General features: G+C 35.3%; 1 protein-coding gene across 11 annotated transcripts in view; it reads left to right on the forward strand.

The window, feature by feature from the left end:
- rapgef2b (Rap guanine nucleotide exchange factor 2b) overlaps positions 1-21,887 on the forward strand; it is a 104,505-nt gene that overhangs the window by 8,132 nt on the left and 74,486 nt on the right. For all 11 annotated transcript variants that reach the window (XM_082177829.1, XM_082177840.1, XM_082177830.1 and 8 more), the window contains exons 2-3: positions 18,023-18,093; positions 19,043-19,099. In XM_082177829.1, coding sequence (XP_082033955.1) covers positions 18,023-18,093; positions 19,043-19,099 — 128 coding nt within the window. The remainder of the gene's footprint in view (positions 1-18,022; positions 18,094-19,042; positions 19,100-21,887) is intronic.

Below are 21,887 nucleotides of genomic sequence, written 5' to 3' on the forward strand. Positions count from 1 at the left end.
AACAACAACAAAATATAGTCACAGCCAATCATAGTTATAATGCCTTTGTTTTGCTCAGTTCTTCGAAACAGTTTTATGTAGTAAATGGTCTTGGACAAGGACAAGATTACAAATTGCATTTCCTAATGTAGTTCATGAGTTGATACTAAAAACTAAAATAAAAGATGCAGTCAATGTGCATTAGAAATTGTACTGCTTAAAAAGTAAATCAATAGGACAATTCAGATTCATTTTAATTAATCGATTCATCTATAAATTGTTCTGTCCCTACTTTTTATTTTTATGTTGTGGAAAGATAATTAAACTCTGTTGTAAATAATTTTGTATTCAAACATCAAACATTGCATCATGTGTTCTCTGTTACATTCCAGTGTACAGAATCCAATTTAGCTTTAGATTCAACCAAATTCTACCACTTAAAAAGTTTTGTGAGTTGGTTTGATTTAAAAACAATTAATCTATTCATTTGAGTCTGTTCATAGAAATACTTGTTATTTTACAGTACTCCTTTATTTAGTAATGTATTTAGTTGAACTGTCATTTATCACTATGCATTCAAATATGTTGCTTGGATTTTTTTCCAATAGTGTTTAACACCCCATTTTACCTGAATTAGCAAAAAGATAAATTTTAGAAAACAATTTGTAGGGCTGTACTCAACCAAAGAAAATCTTGGTCGACTGAAGTCCTGAAATTTTCGACTAAAAATCGACTAAAATCGACTAAAAATGACGTTAGAAAAAAAAAAACGTTAAATTAATTAGATGTGCACTGTGCGCAGTACTTGGTAGCCTTGTTGTCCGCCTAAATGAATTATAAATAAACAAACAACTAGTAGGCTATTTGCAGTATATTAAATCGTTTTTGACCTAATTATTTTGCACTGAAATGAGTCTGTCACTTGAGTCTGTCAGCTCTGACAGCGCTGCATCACCTGCGCAATATCATAGCTTATGATTTCCGAAAATAGTACTATGTTGTCAACTAGTGATATCATCACAAGAACTGTTGAGGAATATACAACATAATTTAGACAATTATTTTTGTCATATGTTATAATAATAAGTTATTATTAGTCAGACACTATCATTTCACCGTGCATGTCCTCGCACCGAGCGAGGCTGATGAGCTTAACGTTAGCTTCGCAGCTGAGACACGAATAGACTATTAACTTAAAGCTTTTACTCTTAATAAACACAAAAGGCACGTCCACTTTAATAAAAAAATTATATTTATTAAACAAACCAGATCAAGAGCAGAAACTAAATAAAGTGCATAACTGAAAAATAAAGCATCCTAGGCTCAAAACTAACAACCAACAGCACAGCGCAATTGCGCATTAGGCTCCAAATAAAAAATAAAAAAGTTAGGTTATCACACTAAAACATTGAAATATGCAAATTCTGATATGTTCATAGCTTACTCAAAACAGACAGGGCAAGCTAACGCAGACAAGTGAGCTTACCACTTTTACAGTAGATGATATGTCATGTTTGTCGTCAAGCTGTGGAAAACTGTTGCTTGCAAACTTTGCATTCAACCTTTTTCCTGTTATCAATTTTAACAAAATGCTGCCACACTGTCGATTTCTTTGTTGTTGACATGTTAGAAGAGGACTGACTATTAAACGCTCTCACAATTAATTAAATAAATAATATTCAGCATCAAACCTACTAAGCTCGACGCTCTCTCTTGGGTTGGACTAATCCAAAAAAGGTGAAAACAAGGGGGGTGTTTTGAAGACAGACTGTTACAGTGAAACAAGGGTATTCTGAAAACACCCCCATTAGCAGTTAGTGCTTTCCACCTGATGAAATGAGCGCGCCTCAGCGCGGCAAAACTGATGAAATAAACGCGGCAGAAAATCGACCAATCAGAATTTTGGTCGAACCAGAACGTATCGACCAACTAATCGACTAGTCGACTAGGACAGTACAGCCCTAACAATTTGTTTGTGAATCGTACATCATATACATAAGAGGTGAATGCATGCAAATGTGTGTGGTACTGGTAATATTCCTTTCTCTTTCCTGATCAACATCCCATTGTTATAACATCTGGTGTCATTGTTATAACATCACATAGGCTGGTGGCACTATAAAATATATTTTTATATTTTACATTTATTTATATTTTATATTTATTTTTATATTTTATAAAAATAATATTATTATAAAAAATAATATAAAATATATAGACAGGACAAAGCTATTTGACCCAAGCTGTATGAATGAACTGTGATCTATTTGAATGCAGCCATTCCTGTAAATGTCTGCTTTTTTAGGATACATTAAACCAGGGCCAGGGTTTTCTTTCGCAAGTATTTCTCATCCAATTTATATTCTGTGCCTCACATTGTCTTCAAAGGAGGAGCACTATGGACCCCACAGGCCTAAAATATGCAGCCAAATACTCTGAATGCTCAGAAAAGAAGCTCTTTGTCTTGGAGTTCCCTAGCAACCAAGTGAACTAGAATGGCTGGAATAGAATCGCCCTACAGAGGGAGAGACTTCAATTGATCCGCTATTGTCACTTGCCTAAACACCGGCCAGTAGCGGTAGAGGTGTTTTTTTCTTCTTCATTTCTTTGAGAGGTTGAGGGAGCAGGGTAGGGGGAAAAGGAGCTCAGCTGAAAAGATTGGCTCAGACATGGGCTGCAGACGCAACACTGTACGAAGCCCTTGGCTTTTAACTAAGACTCGCTCCCCCTCCGCTGACCGGGATATGCTACATCATCACAACTCAGCCAAGTAACGTTGTTCCGGCTGTGTCAGCATCGGTGATTGTTCATTTAATTGTCGGGGGAGAGAAAGAACAGTGTGCCCTTCCGTATCTCAAGCCTGTTTTATCCAATTAGCCCATCTGCTATTTGTTGATGAAGTTATGTGTCAGAAGAGCACAGCGATGATGGTGTCTGAAACGAAGGACCTTACTGCACCTTCTTGTTGTGGTTTATTTTGTGCCAAATTTTATTATTTAGGGTCATGTTGATTGTTGTAGAATTGTAGGATTGTTTGAAAATATTATGCCATTTACTCGCACTCATTTTGCCCCTAGTGTTGTTATTGTTAACAACATTTAAAAGCCAAGTAAAAATATAATTTGATATAATTAATATAATTTGTAAAATATATTTGAATATTATATTATAATATTTTTTTATAATAAAATATAAAAATGAAATATTAATTTATATACAAGTAGTAGATTAAAATGTAAAAAGCAAGTGTTGTAATAAAACAATGTTCCAGTTAAAGTAAAATTACTAAAACAAATATTTTTAAAAAATAAAATAAATTAGGGCTAAATATGTATGTGTGTATGCGTGTATATATATATATGTGTATATGTTTATGTATATATGTATGTATATATATGTGTATATATATGTTTATGTATATATGTATGTATATATGTGTGTATATATGTATATATATGTGTGTGTGTGTATATATGTATATATGTGTGTATATATGTGTGTGTATATATATATATATATATATATATATATATATATATATATATATATATATATATATAAACGAAAACTAATAAAAAAAATACAAATAAAAGCTACAATATTTATAAATACTATAATATTTATTAATAATGCTAAGAAAACACTGGTTGTTCCATTACCTTATTATCATCTTTTTTCATTAGGCAGAATGTGAGAGCTTTTGTTGTCTATATCCACCTTATTCCTGACGAGCTTACTGCGTTTTGAATGATCACTTCCAGTTTGGGGAACTTCCGTTCAAAAAGTCGAAACGAATAATTTCAAATCATAAGGTTGCCCAACAAATAAAGCTTATCCGTCAGTTTGGCTCAAGGAGCTATCAGTTTTCTTTCATGTTTTATTTAAGAATAACATGAGAATAACGTAACACTTGGTATTTTAACGTGACGTTATAACAGAGAATATCTATGGCAAGAGCTCTTTTCAGTCACTGCATTCTTTTCCTCATGATTCTTTTCTTTTTTCCTTTTGCATTTCTCTGTAATAGTATGAAAAAGGTCAACATATACTTCACATTTGTGGTCTGTTCTCCCGAATTAATTTACGATATATGCCATTAATAATTCACTGGAATGCACAAAGAATCTCTCTCTTTTTTCAGGTTTGTTTTCACAGGTAAATAAAAAAAAATGTGTCTGTCAAAATGACTGAAATCACTTTGAAATAGTATCACGCAATGCTGAAGTAAATATATATATATATTTTTAATTAAGGCAACATATGTTGCATAATACAGATTACCACAATGATATTTAACCGTCCGATTTTACTGTGGAAAGATTCACGCTTTTGGGGTTATTCATGGTCTGTTGAAAGTACCTGGTTGATGCTTTAACACTTTTAAATGTCCTTTTAATGTTCAATGGTTGAAGGGTGAGTAGAATAATGTAATGTCATTGTATACAGTTTAAAAATATATATATTATTGCATCCATAGAGCTAGTCTTTCACTGATTGTTTACAGCTTAACGGAAGTTACACCCATAATTCGCGCAAAGCGTCATGGGGCGTTGGAATAATGTGGATACAATGAAAGTGGATGGTGATTTATACTAGCAAAGCTAGTCATAACGAAAAAAATCATAACGGTAATTAAATTAGTCCATAAGACTTACACAAAGCTATTGAAGTCATACAATATAGCTTTATGTGAAGAAGCATTATCAGTGAATACCGGCTCTTTTCCTCAAACAAAGCTATGAGATGGCTTGGAAAATGAGTCATATAGATTGCTTTTATGGTACTTTTATATTATTTTATTGTCTCCTTTGGAGCTTGGATATTAATGCACTCTAGAAAGAAAATAATACCCTGGTCAGAACAACATAAGGATGCTTTGGGTTCAAAAATGATTTTTCTTCTCTGAATGTTAGAGTACCGTTATGTAATACAACGGGGATCGGAACAGAAATTTTTGAGTTTGACGCTGACAGAGCATGTGCAATTCTGCCTGGATGTTTGGCACTGATCCCAGTCAAGGAGTGCTTGTGATGTGGTTGAGTGTTGGTCTTAGAGGACATCATTGTTTAAACTGTTATGTTGACCATCTATCAGTGTGGTTTCAGGGTGATTTGTGGTTTCGGGCCATTGGGAAAGATCTCACTTTGTATTGCAGTGCCTTATCATTGATGAAAGAGCACAGATAAAGTCTGTCTTGCGTTATCTGGTCACAAGTTTTCCAGCATCAATTCAATCCTTGTATTGCAGCAGAAAAAGAAGTGTCTGCTTTAGTGAACAGAAATGTGACCTCATGATTTTATTGCTTATGAAACAATTAACACACAACACAGAACAAGGCTAAAGTTCTCTGAACATAGCGGACTGTGACATCGATTTCTATGCAATTTTAAGTTTTCTTTTTATTCTTATATCAGGTTTGTGTGCTGACACGGTTTCTTCTCTCACTGCATGACATTTATTAAAATCTCCTCATTTAATTATTCTCTTCATCTTTCGCATTTCATCTGATCCAGCAAAGCTCCTGGAAACAGTGAAATAATAATGAAGGCAGCTAGTCACTGATGTAGTTCAAAAGAATGCTGGAAGCAGGAAGCCTTGTTTTTGGAAGGAACTGTTTTAACGGCTCATCTCGTCCTCCTCGGCTGCCGCCTCCTTGTTCTGCATTATTTAACACGCATGTTCTGCTGTGTGATGATGGTGATGCTCACAGATGTCGGGCCCGTTAATGAGACACTTTCTCTGCTGTTCTGTCAAAGTTTTATATGGTTTTGGTAGTTTATTGGCAGAGGGACACTTTCATTGTTTTTTAACAATTCAACAACTAATGCTTTACTTTTGAATAACGTGGTTGTGCATATTTTAGATGAATCAATTAATTAAATGCTTTTTTAAAGGAAGTTACTTTTAATTACATTATTTTCTCTCTCATTCGAAACTCTGGTTACTCTCAAAACTCAAACCAAAATATATGATTAGTAATAAGGCATGAATGGTAAGTTTTGCAGTCAGGGACTAAAAAAAAAAGAGACATTGCAACAACAAATTAAAATCAAGTTGTCAATGGTGAGAGTCAGCTAAATATCCCAGACGTTATTGGTTTGGTTTGGTTTACTCAAACTAAAACTTTTAAAAAGTATGTTTGTTTGTTGAAATAAAGCTGAAAATTAAATGAAAACTTAACTTAAGATAAATGAAAATAAAAAATGTGTACATGGCAACTTGGCATGTTTAAGTTGAAGTATAAAACTACTTACTGAAGTAAAAACAAACTAAATGAAAAATAAATGTAAATTATTTAGCTCCATATGACTAATATGAGTAGTAAAATTACTAACTTTTTAGTAAATTCTTTTTTTGTTGACATTTCAGTTGCATTGCGCTCACTGTATGCAGTGCATGTCCAATTTGAACAAATGACTCTTATGAACTGGTTCTTTTTAATGAGTCTGATAAAAAGCTTCACAAAACAGTCAATAACTTGCTTGCTCATGTTTTGAAGCAGACTGCTGTGACTTGTACACCAATTTAACGTAATATTAATGTGTTAAGAACATTAAACAAGTCTTCTTTATCTTGACTTGTTTGGGGCATATCCTGCTCTGTATTTTTCCTTTAACCCATTTTTCTTGCATGTGTAATATAAAACAGCCACATGTGCAGAGATTGAAAAAAGTTTTGTCTACAAGCTGATCCGCCTGTCGTTTGTGTCGTCTTAGAGAGGCAGGTTGATTAAGTTCACTGAGGTTTCAAATTTTGGACACTGATTCCATCATTTCTTCCCTTTACAGCTTCATCCTTATGGATAATGCTGAAGAATCAATATAAGACTGACCGTGTTTCATCACAGCTGTACAATAGTGAGGCGTCTCAGAATAGTGTTTTTTTTTAGCAGACGTAGCGTCTAGAGATTGCAGCTGCTTCAACTCTATCTCAGATCGACTCTTGACTCGACAACAGAAAAGTGGACCGTCTCCGTTAATTATTCACACTTATTTGCAGCATGAATAATGCAGCCTCTGGCAGGACCAAGGGCTCCAGTCGCTAGCTCTGCACTAACAGCGCGTGAACAAACAGCTCGAAAGGTGTTGACTCGACAGCAGGAGGTGCTGGAGTAGAACCGAGACCCAGAATCGTCTGCCTTGTCATCACTTCCTGTTTTTGTCTTTCTAATTGGTCCTTCGCGAATAAATTGTCTTGTCCGATTTAGTTTTTCTATTTCCTTTCAATAATTAGTGCAGGCTTCCAAAAGAATCATGTCCTACCGGTTACGGTTATTTACATCTAATGTAAGGGGATGGATGCAAGCCAGATCGGTTACAGCATGTGATGTGTCAGTGTGCCAGCTGCTCGGCTGTCAGCCTGTAGACTGCTGCAAAAGCACCTGCAGTTTCATCACACATGCTACTCAGAAAATATGGTCTGTTGGCTGATCTCCTGCTGATTTACTTTCACATTGACTGACAAGACTGGAGGGTTTATTCCCCGTTAATTACACATTGTGACACAGATGAGAATAGTTGTGAGTTAAAGGGTATTTCTACATGAAATGGGATAGAGTGTGCAATGGATCTTTGGAATTTGTATTTCTTATTTTCGACTCCTACTCGATGTGCTGTGAAGGCAATTTTCATAAATGCATTTTGTTTATACTTTTACATAGAAACTGCTAATTTTGGTCTGAAAATGTAAATTATAAATCAGTGGTTCAGTGGGACATTTTTTTTCTTCTTTTGAGTTTATAACGTACCAGAGGTACATATTGTAATGAGGTATGTTGTTATGGGAAGGGGGAGGGGGAGGCTAGAATTATTTATAAAATAAATAAACACAAAACGGAAGTAAAGGTGGCAGCCCCTCACGTATTTACTGACATTTGTTAGGAAATCCGCTTCAAACATTACAATGCTAATGCTAACTTTTGTTAACTCCACAATAAGACAATACACCAGCTAATTACTCCTCAACTGCTCAATAAAATGGTAATTGATTCATTCATTCATTCATTTAAAAAAAAATTTAAATAGACTTCTGCAATTAACATTTTGTCAGAACCTCTAGTAAATTACATGTTATTTTGTTTAGTTGTCTGTTCAGAATCGTGGTTCTCAATTTATCCAATTGTGCAGCTCTAATGAATAGGCATGCTAACCGATAGTGTTACTGAACCCCCTTGGACTGAACAATTTACACACGTCTCCTAAGAGGTGAACGTCTGGCGATTTGGTTGTTTTGAGTGGATTTTATCCACACCAGTGAACACAAATCATTAGACCTTCCAAACTAAGCATTACAGTTTTGCCACTTTAAATCTGAAGTCATTCATCATAACAATCTGTCTTTAAGGCAGCAGGGGAGTCTGGAGTGCGTCCATCTTTTTTGTGCGCTTGATGCGACTCTGTGCTTTTGTTCTTATAGGATTAGAGCTGCCAGTTAAATACATGATGCTAAGCCATTCACATGCTCCAAGCCTTCCTCTTTCTGAGCTGCGTTTGACTACATGCATTTATGTTGAGCTATTACAATAACAATTTAAGCTGTTTAGCATCGGATGCACACTGGGGACCGCATCGAGGAAATATTAAATGTCACCGGATCAATGAACCGTTGCTTGCCTCAAGCATTCTTGAATAATAAGAAAAGCAGTACAATAGGTTTGTTGACACCGATATGAAGTGCTTCATACAGTCTTTATGTTGTTATATTTTGAAAGTTTAGCTGACAGTGGGCTGTAACCGTTTCCAATACTGTTGGGACTGAGCCGGCTGTCGATGACTGTATATTCAGTTGCTAATGCTAGTGACCTTGTTTTTGTTTGCAAAGACTCCACCTGGTGCTATGTGCTGTTCTACGGATAAAAATACCCTTAAGGGCCACACTGTCAATAGGGTCTCAAGGACAGTGCGGAGCGAGCACAGTTGGCACGGGGAACACAATGACACGCGCTCTTAAATGCCACAGTGAGTGATCTATAGATTGGCACGTGCCCTTGTGGTATAGTTATACTGCTGACCTGGCTTAACAAAGCATGCTGGAGACCTCACATTAACATAGCTGTCTGATTATGAAGATGTGCCACATATACAGTACCTTTGTTCTAATTCTTTGTGGTATATTTTTGCAATGCAGACCAATGATTTCTCTTTTGGATGCAGTACAGGGAATGTTGGCACACTTCTTGAGATAGACAAATAGCACCAGCACACCCTCTTTAGAGAGCCATGCATGACCTCACGGGTCACTTTGGCTGTCTAGTTGACGAATCACTTGAGGCTAATTAAAATGTGCAGACACCTTTTTTTTGTGGTCTGCCTGAATTTGTTTGCTTCCCTTGCTAATTGTTTGGCATTTTTGTCTTGGTGTGCTTCAATTCACCCGTATAAGCTTTTATTTATTTATTTATTTAAACACATTTTTATACTTTAACATCATTTTCTAAAATTTCAAGGTTGCAATGAGGAATGTATGTGGTTCCTTTGCTTAAAAATTCTATCTATCTATCTATCTATCTATCTATCTATCTATCTATCTATCTATCTATCTATCTATCTATCTATCTATCTATCTATCTATCTATCTATCTATGGTTTGTAATGTATACAATAATTTAATAATGAATTACATGCAATTTATATAAGTTATTAAGCAACACTGCAGACAGGGTATTAATATAAATAATATAAAATATTTAGCGAGTATAATGTGTAAACAATAAACATACTATAATTTCTTGAATAATATTAATAACAATAATAAATAAATATAATTTAGTAAAATAGATAGTATCATTTTATATTATAAATAATATGTATTATATATTATGCTTGTCTTTGTGTCTTATAAAAAACAGTATTGATAAATAGTAAATCTATAGATAAATAGATATATGTTGCTTTCATAAGACAGACCCTCAATTCATCATGTGTTTATAATCCCAGGAATCTCGATCACTCCTCACGGCCACAAGCTCTGTCATGGGATCTGTGTCCAATGGGCACCCCTGCCTCCATTTACTAGATCCATGACAGAAGAGGTCAGTTTTAGTGCTCAGCACGGGTCAAGGCTGACCTTCAGGACAGGCACCATGTGTCCTCCTTAAACTGTATGTGCATTGTTGAAGTGATTGTTAAACACCTCATGTCATGGTACATGAAAAGAGCTGATCTCCTTAAAGGGCCGGTTACAGAGCTGACAACAAAACAGGAATGTGTAGAGTGAACAGATTGGTTTGCTGACAGAAAAGCCAATTTCTTTGTCTCATGTTGCATTATAGGGAGGGATGTTCTTCCTCTTGCATGTACTTTATTAGACAGGTGAGCAAATGTACATAAAACAAATCAATGTTATATATCTCAACAACATGATGAAATGTTAGAATATGATCAGTATGTTATTCTAATGTTGATAGCTTACTGCTAGTCTCATACAGCCAACAAACTAGAATAACATTAACTTTCAACACACTCAAATGCAGTTTAGTGTGATAGTGTAACGTTAGACCAAGTGAAACAGCGCTGCGTTACCTCACAAGTTTAATTCGTCAATAAACTGACCTGTGTGAGTAGTAATTTAGCACTTGCGTGTAGTTCGGTAGAATAAAAAGTCCTCATTCCTTTATATCCACGGTACTCGCATGTGACGCTGATATCTGTCTCTCATTAGCAATCGTGCCCTGCTTCATACTACAGTCATGTTAAAAAACATGAATGTTTTCACTCATCCATAAACATTATTAGATCCATCAGCATGACGACAAGTTCCATAATTAAATAAATAAATGAATGCTGTTTTTTTTCTTCAACTTTCTATTCATCAAAGAATCCTGCAAACATGCATCACAGTTTCCACAAAATTACTAAGCAGTGCAACTGTTTTCAACATTGATAATGGGAATAATGGGAATTGAGTATATTAGAATGATTTCTGAAGGATCACGTGACACTGAAGACTGGAGTAATGATGCTGAAAATTCAACTTTGCCATCACAGGAATAAATGACATTTTAATATAAAAAGTTATTTTATAAAAAGAGAGACTCTTTTTGAAACTTCAACCTCCCTGATAAAGCTGCTCTGTCATTTCTTGTGTTTTTAAATGTATTTTTAAGCACACATTTTTACATTTATCGAGGAAACAACCAAACACACTGGCTGTGTTTCAAACCGTAATGGGCTGCCTACATAGACAGAATTTGAAGACATCGTAGGCGTGCTCCTGACAAGAAGACTGTTCCAAAATGTAGGCGGCATAGATGCCCTCTTTTCATCAAAATCTAAGGCAGAGAAGGCAATACCAGAATGTTCTATGGCAAACTCAGTGAACAAAAAACCCAAGTTGGCTGACAAATCGAGAGAAATGTGGATTATAAATATAAAGTGTTGATAAAAACAAATCTGTCTATTTATAAATGCACTAATTGACCAGTATTTGAGTGTGCTGCATTTTTATGCATATTAGAGTATTTGTTCACAAATGTTTTTTTTTTTTTTTTAAGAAGTCTCTTATACTCTCTAAGGCTGCATTTATTTGACCAAAATACAGTGAAACAGTAATGTTGTGAAATATTATTACAATTTAAAATTACTGTTTTCTATTTGAATATATTTTAAAATGTGATTTATTCTTATTTATTATTACTTCATATGCAAATCATTCTAATATGCTGATTTGATGCTCAAGAAACATTTCTTAGTATTATCAATGTTGAAAACAGTTGTGCTGCTTAATATTTTTGTGGAAACAGTGATACTACTTTCAGGATTCTTTGATGAATAGGAAGTTCAAGAGAACAGCAATAATTGGAAATATATATTTTTTTGTAATATAAGTGTCATTACTGTTACTTCTGATCAATTTAATGTATTCTTGATTAATAAAAATATACATTTTTATTAAACAAATTCTTCAAATTCCCATGTTTGAACAGTAGTTTGTCATTTCAAGGTATAGATCATTGTGTTAGCTTAGAAACATGCTAACAGCAAATTACTTTGAGTTGTTATGAGGTGATGTCATTTTAAAATCAATTATCATGCTGTTTTAAAAGTGTCTTATGCATTTTATGATTTGATATAGGCTACTTTTTGCCGACAACATCACTGTGATGGACCACTGTATATAATACTCGGTTAAAGTGTCCATATTTATGGCCATTATACATGAAGGACATTGCATTAAGACGACGTTGATTATGTCTGCCTGGTCACTCCTCTCTCTTTGGATGTGGTGTCTAGATTTTGATTGAACCATTCAGATACCCGACAAACCACTCTTCTGTTCTGTTAGGGGACTCTTAAGGGTAGTTACCCTGCCAACAGTGCAATTCAGCCTAATATTGGGATGATCGTCCTCATCAGACTGATGGTTTTTAGATGCCACCTGCTCAGGCAGCTGATTCCAGCACGGTTTATTGCTATGGAGGGAAATTATTGGCTCTGATCATGTAGATACTTATACTATAGTTGCCATGGTCACAGTGATGCCTTGAGTGGAATGTGAAGAGCCTCTTGACCCATTCAAGATGCATCGTAATGGGTTGCATTCAAGATGTTGGGATACAAAGCTGAGAAGAGGCATTTTACATAGCAAAAGCAGCAAAACACTTCAGTTTGTTTCTGCAGTCACTGTCTTGGAAAGCCAGCACACAGGCTAAAACAGAATATATGTACAAACATCTGCATCAGATGGCACATGGTAAAATATTGCCATATTAAAATAAAACTGCAGGGAGTTACTTATAAAATTTGCTGTGTTGAGCTGGTTTTGCTGATCTCCTGATTTTCACGTGCAACATTAAAGATGGATTTCCAAAAAATGGAAATAATTTAATCATTAATGTCATGTTGTTATTTATTCATGTTGTTCCAAACCAGCAAGGCTTTCTTCCATGGAACTCAAAAAAAGAAATTTTGAATAATGTGATGATTTTCTGTAACTATACAGTATAGTCCTAGAGCTTAATTTAATTAAATTTTTTAATTTTATATTTTTCTTCTGAAGTCATACAGTATAACTTAATATAATTAATTTTATTGGCATTTTCTCTATTTTATTAATACATTAATGCAATAATTACATTCTTATAAATACTGATTATAAATACCGTTATAAATTACGAATAATTTTTATAGCTGAACTATTTCTTGACCACCACGTCTTAACATGTTTCCATGTTTCTCCAATCACCACGTCTTAACATGTTTCCATGTTTCTCCAATCACCACGTCTTAACATGTTTCCATGTTTCTCCAATCACCACGTCTTAACATGTTTCCATGTTTCTCCAATCACCACGTCTTAACATGTTTCCATGTTTCTCCAATCACCACGTCTTAACATGTTTCCATGTTTCTCCAATCCCAAATTGTTTCTCCAATCTCCACACTTAAAGTAAAAATGACCCAAAACAACCAATCAGAATATATTTGATAATTAATAAAGAATTATATGGAGCGTTATATTGAAGCAATTATTTTTATTGGGCTATCCAGACTGACAAAAATGTCCTGTCGCTTGTCATGATCGGAAAGGGCAAAACTCATATGGAAAAGAATATTCTATAGCAGTGGTTCTCAACCTAATTGACTCTTAAGGCTCCATGTTGTCAATATTTTAAGGCCCTCTTATCTAAACTGATAGGTTGGTAATTCTGTTATGATAAAAAATAAACTACATTTAAATAATTGTAAGTCTTATAAGGGCCATCTTGGAAGTTTGCTGAGGCCCCCTAGTGGGCGGCCCCTTGATTGAGACTGTTCATAATGTCCGTTTTTTTTTTTTAGATTGGCAATCTTATTTACTTACAGATGTGTCTCTCAAATATCCTGTTCAAAACAGCAACTTACAGTAGGGTCTCGAATACTCTGTATGAACATGCAATAGGAGTCAATCCTGTTTTCTCTTATCAGTAACATTAGCAACAGTGATCAAAGTAATATCAAAGATGGCAAACGTCCATAAAACTGAAAAGTCTTATCAGTTTTGACACGACAAGAGTTCAATCGAGCAGCGAGTGCATCCATCAAATCTTCATTAACAGAGCAGCTTTTATATCTGGGTGGAGATCAGAACATTTGAGAATTTACAGGTTTAAGTTTGGTTACAGAATGCGGTTGTCACTCCAGTAAATAACTGAACTGTGTGTGAACGTAACTGCGTTAAGGACTGAAATACAGTACAGACAACTGTATTCTGCTGCTGTGAACAAGGCCATTACCTCTCTTGTGTAGTCTCTTTTGTTGTACATCTCAAATTTGCTGTATCATAGCTGAGCTTCTTTTGTGGAGTGTGCAGAACACTTTTTAAATAGACTGTACTGGTACAATCTCATGGCTTTGTTCACTCAGTTTCACTAAGGCTTTAGTCAAGGCTGCTGTTAAACAACTACTGTTGTTTGCTTAACTCGCCAGTTTCATCTTTACTACTCTACCTGGTCTCAGCGGTGTTTGTCACTCAGCTTGTTACCACGGCAGCCACTGACTCCCACGAGAGTTGCGTAACCAGCGAAGGCTGAGTGCCCTGGGCTTCACATATATTGTTTGACCAATCACAAAACACAATGGTCTCTTTGTCACAAAGCACTCTGGGAGGAAGCAGTCACAATGCAGAAAGAGAGTACAGAGTGAGCGTGCAAACCTAGTGGCGTTTTACTGTGAACCTGGCATCTGTTGGAAAACAGTGGAAAAAAAAATAGTGGTGGTTATTGTAGTAGTAATTTCTTCAGATTCACCCTTTTGCTTTGTGTGTAAACAGTACCTAAACAGTGCCCATGATATGTGAATGATTCAGAACAGATCAAGACGTCTGGGTTATTATGGCAATAGTACAATTTATGCTTTTTTTCCATGCCAATATTTCATGCCAACTAATGAAATTCATAAAAGTGAAAATATGATAAATGAAAACAATAACCACAAGCACTTACATTTGACTTTTTATTGTTTTTTTTTTATAATGCTACCAACTCCCATTTTGTTGAATGTAAAACTCATAAAATTCCAATGTTATATTAGTATTATTTCGTAATATTTTAAATTAGCTTTTATTTTTAAATTTTAAATTTTTATTTTAGCTGGCTTTTTTTTTTACTTAAACTTATTTTAGCAACATTTTTAATTTTCATTTCAACCAGAAAGTTGACGGTAGCCATTGGCTTCCATAGTACTTAAGTCAATGGCAACCATCAACTGTCTGGTTACAGTTCTTTATTCTTTATAATTCTTTATAAATAATGTGGAAAGTCTGGTTCTTTATAATATCTTCATTTGTGTTCAATAGAAGAAAGAAACTCGTACAGGTTTTGGAACAACATGATGAGTAAATGATATCAACATTTATTTTTTGGGGGTGAACTATCCCTTTAACAATATAGACAGTAAAATACTTTTAATTCAGAAATCAGTTGCAGCAGTCAGGTGGTACAAGTCCGAGCTCTGTAAGTCGTTTACGTTCATTATTATTGTAATTTTATATGTGGTTTGAGACATGAGGTAATTTAACGGCGTCTCTCGTGACGCTTTGTAGACTCTGCTGTGTGTGTTCATGTGTTTTGAAGGAGGCGTGGCTTTGGAGACGCTCTGAAGGGAGGGTGGGATCTTATGCTTTTAAAGCTAGCTTGCTATTGCTAGCCTCTCCGAAATTGCCTACCATACATTTAACTTACAGTATGGTTCTTTCAGTTTTTGAGTAAACTTAACTAAATGATAATTTCAGCTAAATTTATATAACTGACCAAAAATAGCAAAGATCTACTTTGTCAAAGTTCATTGCTGTTCATTCTCAGTGTGTGTTTAGAGCAAAGTTGTAGTGGACTCATTATGAACTTCTGGCAGAGCGATACAATAAAGGAGTGAAAACTCCTCATGAGGACACTGGGACTGAAAAATGGGGTTCTGCACATTCTTTCCATGTTGAATTTAGAAGTAATATTTTAGGGGGGAAAAGAAAGCCACAGTGTTCTGGGAGAGCTTCATTCCAGCCAGTTGTGGCGCTAAGAGTTGCAGAAAGAGCTGGACATGAGTCAGTGAAATCTTACACCAGCATGACATCTAGTGGAGGATTTGTGTAGTGCACACCAGCTAGAAGGTCCTTTGTCATTGTCTCAGCCTTATTGTTCTTTTTTTTTGCTTGCTAAAGCAATCATTACTATTCCTATTGCTCATATTTAGGTTTATAGATTTGAACAAACCTCTAAGCATTAAATGTAATGTGTAACGTCCCACATTGTTTGTGCTTCTGCTTCGATGCCTCCAATCATTTGGCTTGTTGAAGTGAGGTGATGTGTGCCCATTTTTCTAAGCAATCGGACTCAGTGCACCCCAGCAGCCACCCAGATGACCTATAGCAGTGTGCTTGAATCCACTCAAAGCACCTTAGCAACCATAACACCGTTATAAAAAATGAAGGTAAAAAAAAACAGGCACTAAAATAAAAATAAAATTACTAAATCAATATATTGATTTAACAAATCTAGCAAGCATGAAGTGCTTGTTTCTGTTTTTTTACCTTCTTATATTGCATTTTTAATTTTATATAGCCTTATAATACATTAATATGCGATTGTGGAACATTTTTAATTGACTATTTAAAAAAAAAAATTAATAGTTTTATTTAATTTTGTTTATTTTTTATAATTTTTCTGTTAATATTTCCTTTAACCTTTACCAGTACCATGCAATGCACTGCTAGTAACAGCAGGGGGTGACAAATAATACATTTTCTTTTCATTATTAGACTCTTTTGACACTGCAAAAGATGGAGGTTACCATTATATTCTAGTATAGTTTGTCCATGTGACCTTGCCCTCTGTAACCTTTGTATAAGAGTACATTTATGGTCGCCTGCCCTCCCACAAACATAGGGCCAACAAGAAGGCATTTAAAAGGATAGTTCACCAACAAATGAAAAATCTTCCTTCCTTCCTTTTTTTATAATTTTTTTTTTTTTTTACCCACCCTCAAGTTGTTCTGAACCTATATGAGATTCATTATTTTGTTGAAGACATTTTGAAGGATGTGGGTAATCAAACAGTTGATGGGCCTCTTTGACTTCCATAGTATGAAAAAAATAATACTATGAAAGTCAATGGGGACCAGCAACTGTTTTGTTATCCCTTTAATATGCCTTGTCGTTTATTCTTAGGGTCAACACTCTGTTTTCATCTCGTCTGGACCATCGCCTCCTGTATCTCGCCATATTTACAAACAAATGACCCAAAAAAACCTATCTATCTTTTTCTGGCCCGCAGTCTCACCTGACCAGTATAGTTTTCTCTTGTTCTTTATTATTTATCTATCAATCACATAAGTCTTAATAGGAAAACAAGGGGGCGGAGGTTTACTTGTTCCATATCAGAGGGCAAATGTTTGGTGAGCTGTGTGTTTGCATTTGTGTTCTATGTCACACAGGGTCTCTCAGTTCATAATCAAGTGAGTCTGTGTGCGAGCACAGAACCTCTTTTGTCCTCTTCGCTATCCCAGCATGCCTTTGTGAGCACAAAGGCGGCCCAGTTCTGGCATCAGTGCTCTTTTGCATGTGGAAGGGGACAGGCCGCGCTGTGTGCTCAGCTTCATGGACACTGTGACCGGTTTGTCTGAAGAGCCACTTGTAGATAGAGCAAGACTCTCTCTAGTGAAAGGACCTGTTTAGGGAACCTGAGGACTATTTGTTTAGAAGTGTTTGCACTGTACACCTATAAATGAGATTTAGTTGATATCAAAAACAGAATGAGCTTCAGAATGAGCCATAGGAACGAATACATGATGAGGAAGTGTTAAAATGATGAGATTACTCTAATCACAAATGAGTGTAAACTACAGTAAATTTGAGATTGAGATTGGGTTATGTCATTTATTTTTTACAATCACTGTTACTGTGTTATGTACAGTAGCTGCATTTCTCCATGTGTTTCAAGGCCATTTTCTCTACCACACTTTTCCTATTGAAATAAACATTCTCTGTCTGTGCTGAGAATTCTGGGACAGTGTGTGCTTTTACAGATGATGAATAGACTTTGATCTGTTCTCTTTCTCTCTCGTTTTACCTGCAGGACCTGGAGATTGTTTATTCCTACTTGCATGGGATGGAGGCGCTGTCCAATCTTCGGGAGCACCAACTGAGGTAAAACTGAAGGAAGGATTTGATAAATGGGTGGGAGAAAAATGCACAAATGCTTTTCCAGGTCAAGCAGGTGGTGGATCGTGGGTTATAAATACAGATGTGTAAATGATAGACAGATGTGCTGTGAGATTATATATATGTGAGTGTATATACATTTTTCAACAATTTTTTTTATTTTTAAAGTCTGAAGTGTTCTCTTAATCTCTTTAATACTATGTAAGTATATTTGTTATTCAGCAATGTTAGCATTTCAATAACAGTTTTGGACTATATTTAGCTAACTTATAGTTATGTCAGCAACTGCTGCTAGTCAGTATTGTTGTATTGTTGTCTGAACTCTTACATCGCTTTAACTACCTTCTCAAGGTTCTCACATATGCACAAGTGGACCCCATATTTTGGGGTAAAATACTTTGCTACGTGACCATGCAGTTCTAGAACATTCCTAACCCTACCTGACCCCACCAACACCCCTCCAGGGGTCCGTACACATCTCAATGTGTCAGATGGACTTGGTTGACTTTCTACTCTCCAACTGAGCTGAACTTTATGGAATGTCTTTTGAAGAATGTTTTTGTCTTCTGGAATGTTTTGCTCTGTGGCGATACATCCGAGTTTGCTTAAACAGCACTTCTAGCGTAAACCAACATCGAAATATGTCATCCACAAACAGAGTTTGGTTTTGTCCTTGCACTGTTCTCAACACAAGGCAGCCTGTTTGTTTTTCTTTTCAAACTCAATGCCAACCAGTCCTGAATACCCACAAGGGTTTTGTTCCTGAAATCCTTTTTGATTTCGGTTTCACAACATGAACTGAGGGATTTTTCATAATCGCAGACAAAAATATGAGGGTACATTTGTTTCTTTTGGAGCTGTTAAGTTTGGATATGTCACTGATTATATGTTTCTCTCTCTCTCTCTCCCATCCCTTTTTTTCTGTCTTTTTTAGGATAATGTGTGAAACCGTACGCTACGAAAGACACGAAGCCAACGAAGTGCTCTATTAGTGAGTAACAACCTTGTTTTCCATCCAATTCCTTTGTTTAAAGCCATTATGTTTCTGTAAGCCTTTGTAGGATGTGCAATGCATAACCACAAATAGTCTTCAAAAATCGTCACTCCAGAAGCGGTGATAAATATAGCCCGCTTTTCAAAAGTCTTATCAAATTACAAAGGTGAGATTTGAAAGCGCTGAAGCAAAAGTGTTATATTCAGTGCTGCATGAGCCTTCTGTCATGTTATAATGAGTATCCTAGTAGCTGAAAATGGCATTTTGAGGAATACAGGGTTTCTGGGTGATACACAAACAGCTATTGATCTACAACATCTAAGACATACTGACCCACTTTAGATTCGCCTTCGTCTGAAGAGCATGGCATGTGTGTTTTAAAAAAAAGTCCCCACTTGTATCCTCTCAGCACTGTTTGAAGTTAGTGTTGGCATTGTCTGACACCCATTGCTGCTTGCTTTTTTGGTCCTGGAGTCCAACACACAAAAACGCACACGCTCAAACACATATATTTATTCCCTCGGGTGGACCCAGACACTCCCCTTCAATTTCACACTCCATTTTTCTTTTCTCTTGAAGGAAGATGAAGTGTGGGCGCTTCCTTCCGCGGGTCACTACCCCCTGTTCATAAAGGGGAACGTCTCATTTACTCATTGTCTCTGATAGCATCTTTTCTATTGTGCCTGTGTAAGAGTGGAAAGTTGCTGCACTGAACTGTTAATTACTGCTGCTGAATTAGGTCATTTTTAGGTCAGTTGATTACATTTAATATGTGCTTCTGTTCAATAGATTTGGGCATATCAGATGAAATAGTTGCGCCCCCTCAAAAGACCCAAGTTAAAATTATAATTTTTTTCAATAATTGTAACTTATAAAAAAAAATAAATAAAAAAAAACCACATGACAAAATATATTCTATATTTTTACTAAATAAATTTTATATATATATATATATATATATATATATATATATATATATATATATATATATATATAATACTGAATACAATTAAATACATATTCTGCATTCTGAAGAATATTCTAGCTGTTGTTTTTTAATAATAAAAGTGAATAAGGTGAAATGCTGTTTAAGGATTAATAAATTTGTTTATCATACATTTATAAACTATTCCAGGTTGACTGATCCCTCTAAAGCAGTGGTTCTCAACCTTTTTTGGGCCAGCGCCCCCTATCCAATATCCAGGTCCCTGACCGCCCCCCACCCCCAAACTAATGAGCGAGCAGGAAAGAGTGAGAGTTAACATATACAAGTACAATATTGTCATTTATTAATACATAATATTAATACATTTATCACTCCACAGTGATTAATCCAAAAAACAAGCTATAAACTGCATCGCCATAGCAATACCAGTGTTTCTTACAGGATTTTTGGTAAATCTGTGGTGGGTGGACCTCATGCCTTCTAGGGGGATTCGGGGGCATGCCTCCAAACCTTTTTAGTTGTGTCTGTCTACATTACACTACTACATAATAACAGTTATAATATTAATCCCATGACAGTAATAGCCATATATTGTAAAACAAATGCACTGAAAAATAAAGGACGGTCATTAAAGCGGTAATGTTTGCACTTAGGTTTTATTACGCATTTAGGAGAGTATTGCAAGTAGCTGCTTACATTAACCTTACTTTCGAAAAATAAATACATACAATCATGATTTTTCATGAAAAATTATGTTAGAATTGTAGGCCTAAAATATCTTGGTATCAGCTTGTTTTCATCAATGGTATAATTAATACAATTACAATTAATTTGGTTTGTCGTGATTCATTTGTGTTCATAACAAGAATAAACACATATGAACAATTAAATTATTATTGTATTATTAATTATATTTCTATCTTGAAACTACCCAAGCAGCGTTTCGCGCTCAGATGCTCAGATGCAGAATGAATACATGATCAAAATGTGATTGCAAAATATATTTAAATTATCCATCAAATTGTAATTTTCTCCTTACTGTCTTGCGAGTTAACAATAATGCCTGACCAGTAAATTACTTGGTGAACAAAGAAAACATTTTGGCATTAGGGATTGGAATTAGTTAATGCCTAAAAATGTAAAAGTTTTATCTTATAAATAGAATTTAGTTTAATTTAAAAATTCGTCGCCGGAGTGACTGGGATCATGATTTATTGAAAATATTTGAAAAAATATAAGTGTTTCTTAAGTAAATACTTTTTAATGGCTTGTCAACTTTCCATGCCTCCGCTGCGTGATTCTAGTCAGCGCTGGATTGTTGTCCGCGCGAAACACATTTTTGAGCACGTGAATGCTGATTCTTGTCAGCGCTGGATTGTATCAGTGCTTGAGCGCTGGTCTATGACTGGAAAAATAATAGAGTCATGCAAAAGTTACGATACATAGCTTAGGCTTCATGTCGCATTAAACTGGAAGAAGAATCACAACAAGCGTATCGGTGAGAACACTCATTTAAACAGCATAATATACACACACCCGAAAAGACTGCACATCATATTTTTGACATTATTGATACGTGCTTTCAATCATAATGCAGAGTCTAAAGCCATATGACTGTGAGGACTACAAATTTAAGTTATTATTCACTGGATTTTTTTCTGTCGCTGTAATTCTCAAAAATGGCAACATTATATGTGTTTTGCCAATTTTGACACCAGTGTCAACAAATGACGGTTCATGCATGTTTTATGACAACTGACGTCTTGGACCTGATACTTTTAGTCCAAATTGACAGTTAATAAACCTAAGCTGAAAAAATGGCTCAGTTTCGTTCAAAAA

Source organism: Leuciscus leuciscus, assembly GCF_965113295.1.
Source record: "Leuciscus leuciscus genome assembly, chromosome: 8".
Taxonomy (NCBI): domain Eukaryota; kingdom Metazoa; phylum Chordata; class Actinopteri; order Cypriniformes; family Leuciscidae; genus Leuciscus; species Leuciscus leuciscus.